Source organism: Pseudophryne corroboree, chromosome 1 (genome assembly GCF_028390025.1).
Source record: "Pseudophryne corroboree isolate aPseCor3 chromosome 1, aPseCor3.hap2, whole genome shotgun sequence".
In the NCBI taxonomy this organism is placed as follows: Eukaryota; Metazoa; Chordata; class Amphibia; order Anura; family Myobatrachidae; genus Pseudophryne; species Pseudophryne corroboree.
The window spans coordinates 405,427,180-405,439,892 of NC_086444.1; the positions used below are offsets into that span (position 1 = coordinate 405,427,180).

Below are 12,713 nucleotides of genomic sequence, written 5' to 3' on the forward strand. Positions count from 1 at the left end.
TATGAATGATATTATAACTATATAATTATATAATAACAGTCTGCTCAAAGTCACAATCCATCAGGATTTTAGGTAGCAGAAACATACCGGGACTTATTCTATGTATACTTAGCATTAGCACTTTATTAGCTATGTCTCCCAGATCTAGCCTTATAAATGATTATAACACTTGTAGTCCAAATTGGATATTTAAATATGTATGATTAGTTAATGAACATCTCAATGTGGCCTTATAGGCATATAGTTATCATTCACATATGTGTTTTAAGATTGCCTTTATTCAATATATTATTGATCCCAAAAAATTTTTGCACGGCTATTGATGCTGTTCTACTACTGTTTTTTTTCTCATAATAACAGTACATACAAAGTGTTAAAGATAACCCGTTTTCTGGTAACCAATAAGGAGCTACAAGCTGATATAAATTGAGACCACAAACACCATTAAGCATACCTCTGATGAAACCGCCCACTTTGGAGGCGGAGAAACGCGTCAGGTGACTCATCCGACTGTGGAACGCAGGTGGAACGCAACCGGAAGCCCCGAACCCGGAAGTCGCGGAACGCGGCACCACAGCGTCCACTGCTACCCAGGACTTGCACGTGGGACTCTCTGCTCTCCGTCCCATCCTGGCCTAGTGTCAGCCGCCAGTACACTGCACCACCAACGGCAGGACTTGCCCCAGGGAACCGCCGCAGAGCGGTTGGCTACGCTATTGGTCAGTGAATCAAACAAGGCTTATGGACGTGAGACAGGTGGACCCAGCTCAGCCAGCATTATCATAAGTTTGCTTCCGAACTTTCCATATACCAGTTCAACATTGGTGAAGTATCAATAAGCTTTACAATTCTAACCAGCTTTTCTTTTAACTTTGCACTTTGAGCTCAATATGCACCAACTTTTTACAGCCATCTAACAGTTGATTTTTGCATGCAAGGAAAACAACACATTAAGTTGTGTCTAAATACCAGCAAGTCCTGAGGCCTAGGACACAGTCTTGAATACTACATATATGTTTATTTATTTTTTATTTTTAACTGTGTATATGCAATGTAAAGGCACTCAGCCTTCCAGTGTTTATTTATTTACATATTAATAACGCAGTCTTATATATGAGAGACGCTCAAAGAGACATTGGATTGTTGGGTTCCAGAGCCAATGCCATGGCTATTTCAGCGAGACGATCCTTATGGACCCGCCAATAGACGGGTGATGCGGATTCAAAAAAAGCATATGGAGGTTTTACCCTATATGGGTGATGTGTTGTTTGGGGCTGGGCTCGCGGACCTGGACTCCACAGCTACCGCAGGTAAAGCTACCTTTTTACCTTTTGTTCTCCAAAGGCAAAAGAAAACTCCAGAGTATCAGATGCAGTCCTTTTGGTCGCAAAAGCCCAGAAGAGGTCGGGGCTCCTCCTTCCTTGCCAGAGGTAGGGGTAGAGGGAAAAGAGCACCTTCCGCGGCGGGTTACCAGGAACAGAAGTCCTCCCCTGGCTTCTACAAAATCCACTGCATGACGCTGGGGCTCCCCTGCGGGAGTCCGCACCGTTGGGGGCACGCCTTCGACTCTTCAGCCAGGTCTGGGTTCGGTCAGACGTAGATCCTTGGGCGATGGAGATAGTTTCCCTAGGATACAAGCTGGAATTCGAAGAGGTGCCCCCACGCCGATTTTTCAAGTCGGCCTTACCAGCTTCTACCCCAGAGCGGGAAGTAGTGTTAGCTGCAATTCAAACGCTGTGTCAACAGAAAGTGATTATCGGGGTTGCCCTGAGCCAACAGGAAAAAGGGTACTATTCGACCCTCTTTGTGGTCCCGAAGCAGGATGGTTCGGTCAGGCTCATTTTAAATCTAAAATCCCTAAATCTGTACTTGAAACGTTTCAAATTCAAGATGAAATCACTCCGAGCTGTAATAGCCAGCCTGGAAGGGGGGGATTTTATGGTGTCACTGGACATAAAGGATGCTTACCTTCATGTCCCCATATATCCCACTCATCAGGAGTACCTGAGATTCGCGGTACAGGATTGTCATTTCCAGTTTCAGACGTTGCCGTTTGGGCTTTCAACGGCCCAGAGGATTTTCACCAAGATAATGGCGGAAATTATGGTGATCCTGCGCAGGCAAGGAGTCACAATTATCCCATACTTGGACGATCTCCTGATAAAGGCGAGATCAAAAGATCAATTACTGAAGAACGTGTCACTCTCTCTGAGAGTGCTCCAGCAACACGGTTGGATTCTCAATCTGCCAAAGTCACAGTTGGTTCCAACAACTCGACTATCGTTCCTAGGTATGATACTAGACACGGAACGAAAGAAGGTTTTTCTACCGTTGGAAAAAGCCTAGGACCTCCAGAACATGGTCAGAGACCTGCTAAAGCCAAAAAGAGTGTCAGTTCATCAATGCACTCGAGTTCTGGGGAAAATAGTGGCAGCCTACGAGGCCATTCCCTTCGGCAGGTTCCATGCGAGGACGTTTCAATGGGACCTTCTGGACAAGTGGCCCGGGTCCCATCTACAAATACATCAGAAAATAACACTATCCCCCAGGGCCAGGGTGTCTCTCCTATGGTGGCTGCAAAGTGCTCACCTTCTAGAGGGTCGCAGGTTCGGCATTCAGGACTGGGTTCTGGTAACCACGGACGCGAGCCTCCGAGGATGGGGAGCAGTCACCCAAGGAAGAAACTTTCAAGGACTACGGTCAAGCCAGGAGTCCTGTCTGCACATCAATGTGCTGGAATTACGGGCCATATACAACGGCCTTCGGCAAGCGGAGGGTCTTCTTCGCAATCTAGCGGTTCTGATTCAATCAGACAATGTCACAGCCGTGGCTCATGCGAACAGCCAAGGCGGGACAAGGAGCAGAGTCGCGATGGCGGAAGCCACCAGGATTCTTCGCTGGGCGGAAAATCACGTAAGCGTTCTGTCAGCTGTCTTCATTCCGGGAGTGGATAACTGGGAAGCAGACTTCCTCAGCAGACACGATCTCCATCCAGGAGAGTGGGGACTTCATCAAGAGGTTTTTGCAGAGATAACGGGTCTTTGGGAAGTTCCTCAAATAGACATGATGGCGTCACGCCTCAACAAGAAGCTTCGGAGGTACTGTGCCAGGTCCAGGGACCCTCATGCAATAGCAGTAGACGCTCTGGTAACGCCATGGGTGTTCCAGTCGGTCTATGTGTTTCCTCCTCTGCCTCTCATCACAAAGGTGTTGAGGATCATAAGACGGAAAAGAGTACAGACAATACTCATTGTTCCAGACTGGCCTCGAAGGGCCTGGTACTCAGATCTTCAGGAGATGCTCGCAGAAGATTCTTGGCCTCTTCCTCTAAGGGAGGACCTGTTACAGCAGGGACCCTGCACGTTCCAAGACTTACCGCGGTTATGTTTGACGCCGGATCCTAGCTGAGAAGGGTATTCCTCCGGAGGTCATACCTACTCTAATAAAGGCTAGGAAGGAGGTGACGGCGAAACATTATCACCGTATCTGGAGGAAGTATGTATCTTGGTGTGAAGCCAAGAATGCTCCTACGGAAGATTTCCACCTGGGCCGTTTTCTCCACTTTCTACAGACAGGAGTGGATATGGGCCTGAAGTTAGGCTCTGTTAAGGTACAGATTTCGGCCTTGTCGATATTCTTTCAGAAGGAATTGGCTTCTCTTCCAGAAGTCCAGACTTTTGTGAAGGGAGTGCTACACATCCAGCCTCCTTTTGTGGCCCCAGTGGCGCCATGGGACCTGAACGTGGTGTTACAGTTCCTTAAGTCACACTGGTTTGAACCCCTTAATACGGTTGAGTTGAAATTTCTCACCTGGAAGGTGGTCATGTTATTGGCCTTAGCTTCGGCAAGGCGGGTGTCTGAATTGGCGGCATTGTCGCACAACAGCCCCTACTTGATTTTTCATGTGGATAGAGCAGAACTGAGGACTCGTCCTCAATTTTTACCTAAGGTGGTGTCTTCATTTCATATGAACCAACCTATCGTGGTGCCTGTGGCTACGAGTGACTTGGAGGATTCCATGTCCCTGGATGTAGTCAGGGCCTTAAAGATTTATGTAGCCAGGACGGCTAGAATTAGGAAAACAGAGGCTCTGTTTGTCCTGTATGCAGCCAACAAGATTGGCGCGCCTGCTTCATAGCAGACTATTGCTCGCTGGATCTGTAACACGATTCTGCAGGCTTATGTTACGGCTGGATTGCCGTTACCACATTCAGTAAAGGCCCATTCCACTAGGAAGGTGGGCTCTTCTTGGGCGGCTGCCCGAGGCGTCTCGGCATTACAGCTTTACCGAGCGGCGACTTGGTCGAGTTCAAACACTTTTGCTAAATTCTACAAGTTTGATACCCTGGCTGATGAGGACCTAGCATTTGCTCAGTCGGTGCTATAGAGTCATCCGCACTCTCCCGCCCGATTGGGAGCTTTGGTATAAACCCCATGGTCCTTACGGAGTCCCCAGCATCCTCTAGGACGTAAGAGAAAATAAGATTTTAAACCTACCGGTAAATCTTTTTCTCCTAGTCCGTAGAGGATGCTGGGCGCCTGTCCCAGTGCGGAAAATCTGCAAGACTTGTATATAGTTATTGCTTAGATAAGGGTTATGGACCGATGCTGTTGTTTGTTCATACTGTTAACTGGTTTTGGGAATTCCAGGTTATATGGTATGATTGGTGTGGGCTGGTATGAATCTTGCCCTTACATTAACAAAATCCTTTCCTCGTATTGTCCATCTCCTCTGGGCACAGTTCTCTAACTGAGGTCTGGAGGAGGGGCATAGAGGGAGGAGCCAGTGCACACCCATACTAAAAGTTCTTTATAGGTGCCCATGTCTCCTGCGGAGCCCGTCTATACCCCATGGTCCTTACGGAGTCCCCAGCATCCTCTACGGACTAGGAGAAAAAGATTTACCGGTAGGTTTAAAATCTTATTTTCGTAATTAGGTGGTTTTTCTAGTATAATCACAAAACAGACCTTTTTTCCTGCAAATGGTAAATGAACAAAAACGGTCTGCTCAAATGTTTGTAGAAAATATTTCAGAAGCATAAGATGTTTTCAGTTAGACATGGTGAACAAAGGGCTTTTTTCCACCTATTCCCACCATATAAAAATTGTTGACAAGGCAATATTCATTATATTTATATGATTATTATTAAAAATGTAGACAAGGTAATATATTATAAATTATATTTATAATGGGCATGTTTATAATGTTTATTGGACGGAGACATGTCCAAAAACACTGGAGAGATTACATTAAACCAGAGATTTTCAAATGTGGTCCAGGTTTTAGGTATAGCCATAGCTCAGCACAGATGGTTATATCAAATTGACTGAGGTGCTAATTTAGTCACATGTGGCCAAACATGGATAAACTTAAAACCTGGACCGTTGGGATGCCTTGAGGACTGCATTTGAGAATCTCTGCATTAAACTTATCTCTAGAGAAGAATCGAGATGTAGCACATCGTACATCCTTGATGACTCCAACAAGGTGAAACGGGTTGAAGGAGGAGCTACAGGGTCTAGGACCAGCATTTGACGATAGATACAAGTACCTGTGTTTTGCTGGCAGAACCCTTCTTACCAATATCCATCCTTGGGCTTATTCAATCCAATGGTAAATACTACAGTACCATCAGGAAAAGGGTGAGTGGAATCTGACACCCCTTAAAGTGAATATCACAATATGTATTTCTCAACAAGTTTTCTTTGAGAACTATAAATATTTGAATATATAATACTGGAACTGTGGTCTACATGTTTACAACTGCATATACAGTATACTGCGGAGACAATTTAAAATGATCAATTATTTTTCATCAAGCCTTTTCACTTTTAATTTTTATGAACTTTTACATGTTGTAATGTCCAGTTGTGTGTCTCTATACTGGTATTCAGGCTTTTAAGATACAGAAGAATATCTGACAATAATTTGAAAGTATAAATTGGCATATTTTAACAATTCAATAAATATTATATTTGAATGTAAGATTTATTTATTTTTTAGCATTTCTTTATTCCTGTAATTATTTTTTACAGTTTATTGAACTGGTTAATTATAGGTGATTCACTGGGATTTCTATTATATTTTACTGTTTTAAAAGGGATAGGAGGATCTCTTTAACCCCACTAGCAGCAAACCGTATTATAACCACTAAACACTATCAGTTAGCGCTCACTGCTTTATGCCAGGGGTGGGGAACCTTTTTTCTACCAAGGGCCATTTGTATATTTATAAAATCCTTCGGAGGCCATACAAAAATTATCAACTTAAAAATTAGCCTGCCCCCAGTAGATATGCCCCCTAGTAGCGCCGCTTACACACACACATTAAAAGAAAGAAAAAACAAAATACTCACCAGCCCCGCTCCTGCTTCCGGACCCTTGCCCTCTGCCTGGCTGCCCGATCCTCAGAACTATGGGAGAGACGTCATGACATCTCTTCCATAGCACCGCACAGGCATACACGCACACTGCCAGAGCCGTAAGCAGGAGCTCAGGAGTGAGCTCCTGCCTCCGGCTGCTGCGGAAGGGAAGAAGCCGGGCGCCCGCTAGTAACAAAATCTCAGCAGGCGCCCAGCATCTCCCTTGGTTAGGTGAGCCTGGGAGGGCCGGATCAAGTTGCTTTGCGGGCCTTATCTGGCCCGCGGGCCTGAGGTTCCCCACCCCTGCTTCAAGCCATCAATTGCAGCGCTAAATCATTCTCATGTGAAGGTAGAAGCGTGGGTTCCATGGACTACATTATTCAGTACTTCAGCTGTAAAACACGATTTTACAATTTTCCACATTTATAAAATCACAGAAAACAATCCTGAAATGCTTGGCTGACATAACCCCTAATGGTTATGCTGCATGTCGTTTACATGTGGAAAATAAACTGTTTATACTGGGCAGAATAGATTTATTGAGTGACTGTTCTTTCCATCAGATAATATGTCGCAATATGAACAAAATGTCTGCTGTTTCGTAATCAATTACATACCTCCAGCATTCGTGATCGACGTATAGTGATGTGTGTAACATGTGGAGAAGCAATGTTGGTCTCCACTAAACCCAGCTTCTCCTTCTCTTTAGTAACTATGTTCCTGAACAAAAGGACTCTCTGCAGGACAGAAAAAGAAGCTCATTTTTACAGTCTAGTGCAGGTGAAAAGTACAGGTAACATAAACTGTGACTTTTTACAGTAGAAGAGAAGAACGTAAACTATCACATTCCTTGGCAGAATTTGTATGAGCTTTTAAAGATACATAAAATATATAAAGACAGCCCAATGCATTTTAAAACGTTGATCAGGAACAAAGATACACGTTTTGGCGTCTGCCTGTCTGAATGGGTGTACTATGATTGGCCGGCGGTCGGGATCCCGGCGCCCAGCATACCAGCGCTAGGATCCCGACCGCAGGAATGCCGGCAGCGGGGCGAGCGCAAAAGAGCCCCTTGCGGGCTCGCTGCATTTACCATGCTGCGGGCACTGCGCTATGCACGCCACGCTATTTATTCTACCTCCAGGGGTATCGTGGACACCGCAAGAGGGAGAATAGTTGTTGGTATCCTGGCGTCGGGATCCCGATGGATGGTGTATAGAGTGACTCCCTGTCTGAATATGACAGGCTTTATTAATGTACTATATTAATGTAATGGATAGCGGCAATTATGACTTATTTCCAATATGGATTAGGGATACTTTCAATGCTACTTACATTCTTGTGTGGGATGACATGAGGGATGTACTGAAGCAAGAATTGGGCTCTCTTTCTCTCCTTGTCCAGTTCTTGGAAGAGCAAAGCTGGTTTAAGATCCCTGGAAGATCACACAATGTACTGTATTATACTATCATACTATCTGTATTATACAATCATTAGAATGTATTCAGACCGATAAGTCCTGTCAGAATGAAGAGAACAATTTAACTTCCTTACACCAGGGCAATTAAGTCAGAAGCCAACTACTACATCATATCTTTAGACACTGAGGGGGTTATTCAGAGATGAACGTAGATGGCTGCATACGCAGCAAGATCTGCGTTCATCTCTGCACATGCTGAGGGCCGGCCACCCAGTATGTGTGGGGCCACCTTCCGATGCGTTCGCAATCTATTTCTGCATTCGCAATCTAGCCATTGTTTTTCCATAGTGGCTGCATGTGGAGTCACGCAGCCACCCTGAAAACGGTCCCAGACCGCCCCCATTCGCCTCGTTTCCCAATGCCGCGCTGCTCCCCCAAAAACGCACATGGATGGTCAGACCCAAAGTAGGATACATACTGTGATAAACAACTGAGAATTAAATTGAGTTTTACGGCAATATCTGAACAGAAGTGTAAGTATACCAACACCTCCTAATACTAAAACATGCCCAAAAATACTAATGTGTGAGATTAACAAATGTGGGCTAAAACAAAAGAAACTGGATGTACACAGTCTAATCAGTGTCAATTAACATATCTGGAGGACTAGCTCTATTTTACATGCTACACAGTGCATGCACCAAGCTATGCTCAGTCTAAAGGCCCGTATTCACAGGCCGATGTGGGAGAGATGTGTGCTGAGCGAACCGCTTAGCACACATCTCTCCCACCGCTCAGCACAGCGTGATGTGTGCTAAGCGTGCGGGGGGAGACGGGGGGGGCGCTCATTTCACCCAGCGGGTGACATGCTGCAGGCCAATCTAACACCATCTATAGCGATGCACGGGGCTGCGCATTGCTATCGCTGTGGGTGCTTGAAATCTAAGCAATCTAGTCAATATACTGTAGCTAGGCTTTCTCTAGTTCTACACTACCAGCATACCTGGCCCCCCGATCTTACAAACCTATTTCCCCAATGCTGTGCTTCCCACTCTACTTATTAGCGTACTACCTCACACCACAACCCCCTACACCAACTATCTTTGTTAACCGTACCACTTTTACTTCCCCTCCATGTCAGGATTTGTTTTCATTGATTAAGAATTTAGGAGTTTCTTTTGTTTCCAAAACACTGCTGTAAAAATGTATCACACACATCCTATAACACACACACACACTCACTTTCGTAACCAATGGTCTTCTGGAGCAAATCTCCTGCGGCAATCTCGCTCATATAGAACCATCAGCCAGCCGTGCACTGAATGGAAAAGCTCAAGGGTTTCTCCTTTTGCATTCTCTACAAAAAACAAACACACGCAAACATCACATAACAGAGAGCGAAATGTTGTTGGTAGCAGTGTAACTCCATTATGGGTTATACGGTAGTAATATTGCTTAAATTAAGATGTTAATCAATCTAAAAGACAGTGGGCATCAGTTCTCATGCACTGTGTGCATGGCACTAAATGGGTTTACTCGCAGGCTATATGCATCTCTGCAGCTGGACCTCCCCTATCCATACACCTGGTTTCATAGCAGTCATCAATATCAATGCATACTTGCACCAGCACTACGCTTGTTATAAAAGATGCATCTGGAAACAGACATTTATGCGTATGCTCAACTTGTACTTGCTTTCACCTCTGCTTCAGTCAGAGTGTAGGGAGTAGGAGTTATGTTTATTGAGAGTAAAGAATAGTTACAAAATGGGAACTACAATGAGGAAAGGTTATGGATTAAATGGAAAAAGTCATGAAAGTCCATCAGTAGAAGGTCACATGAACACAGTGATTCTGTGCCCTACTGCCAGTCTTACCCAGGAGACCGTCCCAAATCATTTTGAACACAAAGCAGTTGAGAAAGGAAGAGATTGTGACAAGTTCCTCCAGTTTAAATGATATCTGCTCTTCATACACCTCAATATCATCAAGAATCCTGTCAGACACAACAAAACACCATCATTTGATAGATTTTAGCATTCAATGAGCGGTAACACACAGAATATAAAATGGGTAAATTATTTCTGCTTCTTTGATGGTTCAGCTCTGAAAATGTCAATTATGGGGTATTAATATTTTTAGTCTGTGCAGACATTACATACACAGTATTTAGATCCAGCAATAGATATTGTAAACACTCACGTAATTAAGTGCCTGGAGCAGTCACAGAAGAGAACTAGCATGGCCAGAAGTCTGCAGGACTCTTCCGTATCATTGCTCAAGCACTCTAGGAAGAGTTTCAGCCCTCCTTGAGGTCCCAATTCACAGATGAAAGCCCATAGCTTGGGGAGAAGATCATCCAGGTATGTGAGACCTTGTGACAAATGAAGAGACCGTTTTATGCCTATGACATAAACTAGCACAATCATATAAAGTTACCAGATATATCTGTATACTGATGGAAGTAAGAATATTCCTAATTGCTAAATGCAAAATGCCTACATAATGTTAAAATGGGATTTTGGTACTTACCGATAAATCCTTTTCTCGTAGGCAGGGGACACTGGGAGACATCATTTACCCTGGGGGTATAGACGGTGGCTATAGGGAGCTGGGCACTTTAAATAAATCAAGAAGTGTAACAGGCTCCTTCCCTATCATCCCTCAGTTAAGAATGAGCAGAGAGGAGATAGGAGCCAAGAGACAGAACTACAACGAGGGGAGAATAAACAGAACAATTAGAACAACAACCTGAACAACAATCAAGGCAAGAGAACAGTGCTGGGTGGGCATCCAGTGTCCTTTGGCCTACAAGAACATTTTTTATCGGTGAGTACCAAAACCCCCTTTTCTTATACAGCCACTAGGGGACACTGGGAGACATCCTTTACACTGGGGACTTCACAAAGTTCCCCCCTGGGCAGGAGAGCGCTGAGGAACCTGAAGAACTAAACGTCCAAATCTAGAAGCTGAAACCGCAAAAGTATCAAACTTGTAAAACTTTACAAAGGTATGAATGTGAGACCAAGTGTCCGCCCGGCAGAGTTGAGTCGTGGTATCCCCACAACCAGCAGCCGAGGAGCACAATGGCATGGGTAGAATGAGCCGAAATTGACACCGGAGGCCTTTGACCCTTGTGAAGACAAGCCTGACCGATCGTTAACCTGATCCAACAAGCGAAGGTCTGCTTAGAAGCTGGCCACCCCTGACGGAAGCATCATACAATACGAAAAAAGCATCAGCTTTCCATAAATCTGTAGTTCTAGCAACATAAGTTTTCAAAGCCCGAACCACATCTAAGGTGGAAGACGTCCCAGAATCTTCCTTTAGAAATGGAACCACAATAGGCTGATTGATATAAAAAGATGAAACCACTTTCGGTAGAAACGAAGAATGCATTCTCAATTCAGCTGTATCATTATGGAAAATTATGTATGGAGATTTACAGGACAATGCACTTAACTCCGACACCCTTCGTGCAGACGCCAGAGCCACTTCCTCCAAAAGGTATAAAGGTATTAGAATGGAGGAAATCCAGCACGAGATTCAAGTCCCAGGGTGCCGTAGGTGGAACAAACAAAGGCTGGACTCCCTGCAAGAATAGAAACAAGGAAATATTCCCAGCGCCAACCAGGTACCCAGTAATTAAATCTACAGTTCTATCGCTGCTTTCAACAAACAAGAGGTACTCAGCCCCTATATAACCAAAGTTAAAAAAAAAGGAAATTTTGAAAGCGCCGACACACTGTATAATATGTATAAAGAATTACTTTTATTTATTTGTATTCTTTTAATAGTATATAACAAAAAAAAAAAAAAAAAAAATATATATATATATATATATATATATATATATATCTCAATTAAAAAAACTATAAATCAATAAAATTCACAGTCACCCTCTCCGTATATATCATATGGGTATCTCACCCTTTTTTCCGATCTCCAGAGACTGTTCTAATTATTTGTTATTTTAATAGCTTTCTATTTATATCAAAACAGTCTCTGCAGAGTAGAAAAAATAGTTACTCCACTATAGTTTGCAACAAAATATATCTTATTTATTTATACATTTATACTCCGTTAAAAGGCAATTCTTAGTACTCTAAAATAGCATGGCAATGTCCACATTCAAGTAGTTTCTGTTATATAATCACCAGAACATTATCTTCAGTCCGTTTTTAATTGGACTTAATTGATGGACTCGGCTGGAATATGTTGAAGTTCACAGTGATATATTTATTTTCCTTTCCACAGTGTGTTTTATTATGATATTAGAGTCCTTTTATTCCATTATGGAAAACAGTTATTTGCACCATTAGTGCTAAGTTATCTACATGGTCATGTAACTATTCAGAGGAATAAATTCACTTTACCCCGTTTGCCGTCTGTGGACAAATGAACAGATCGGTTCGCTCCCGGCTCTGGTAGCTGAATTTCCTTTCCGTGAGCCTTATCCGGAGATTCTGATCCCGTTCCACACAGGCTTGCAGGGGACTTGTAAAACAGAGAGGGTCCGTGTAACTGCTGCTGATAGTCACAATACGCGTTTCTCCGCCTCCTATCACCCTCGGCGGCTTCCTCAGTTAGTGAATGGTAATCAGTAATGTGAATTTTATTGATTTAGAGTTTTTTTAATTGAGATATATATATATATATATATATATATATATTATTATTATTATTTTTTTGTTATATACTATTAAAAGAATACAAATAAATAAAAGTAATTCTTTATACATATTATCCTTTTTTTTTTTTCCCCTGCAAGAATGTCTGTATTTCCGGTAAAAGTGCCAGTCATCGTTGGAAGAAAATGGAGAGAGCGGACACCTGCACCTTTAAGAATTCCAGACGGAGGCCGGCATCCAACCATGCCTGAAGAAACCGCAATAATCGAGATAGGCGAAAGGAGTGATATGGGAAACTTCT

The 12,713-nt window shown here is 43.5% G+C and overlaps 1 protein-coding gene across 3 annotated transcripts in view; it reads right to left on the reverse strand.

The window, feature by feature from the left end:
- UBE3B (ubiquitin protein ligase E3B) overlaps window positions 1-12,713 on the reverse strand; it is a 143,104-nt gene that overhangs the window by 46,159 nt on the left and 84,232 nt on the right. For all 3 annotated transcript variants that reach the window (XM_063913237.1, XM_063913235.1, XM_063913236.1), the window contains exons 15-19: window positions 9,984-10,155; window positions 9,659-9,777; window positions 9,025-9,139; window positions 7,698-7,797; window positions 6,980-7,099 (exon numbers count right to left, since the gene is read on the reverse strand). In XM_063913237.1, coding sequence (XP_063769307.1) covers window positions 6,980-7,099; window positions 7,698-7,797; window positions 9,025-9,139; window positions 9,659-9,777; window positions 9,984-10,155 — 626 coding nt within the window. The remainder of the gene's footprint in view (window positions 1-6,979; window positions 7,100-7,697; window positions 7,798-9,024; window positions 9,140-9,658; window positions 9,778-9,983; window positions 10,156-12,713) is intronic.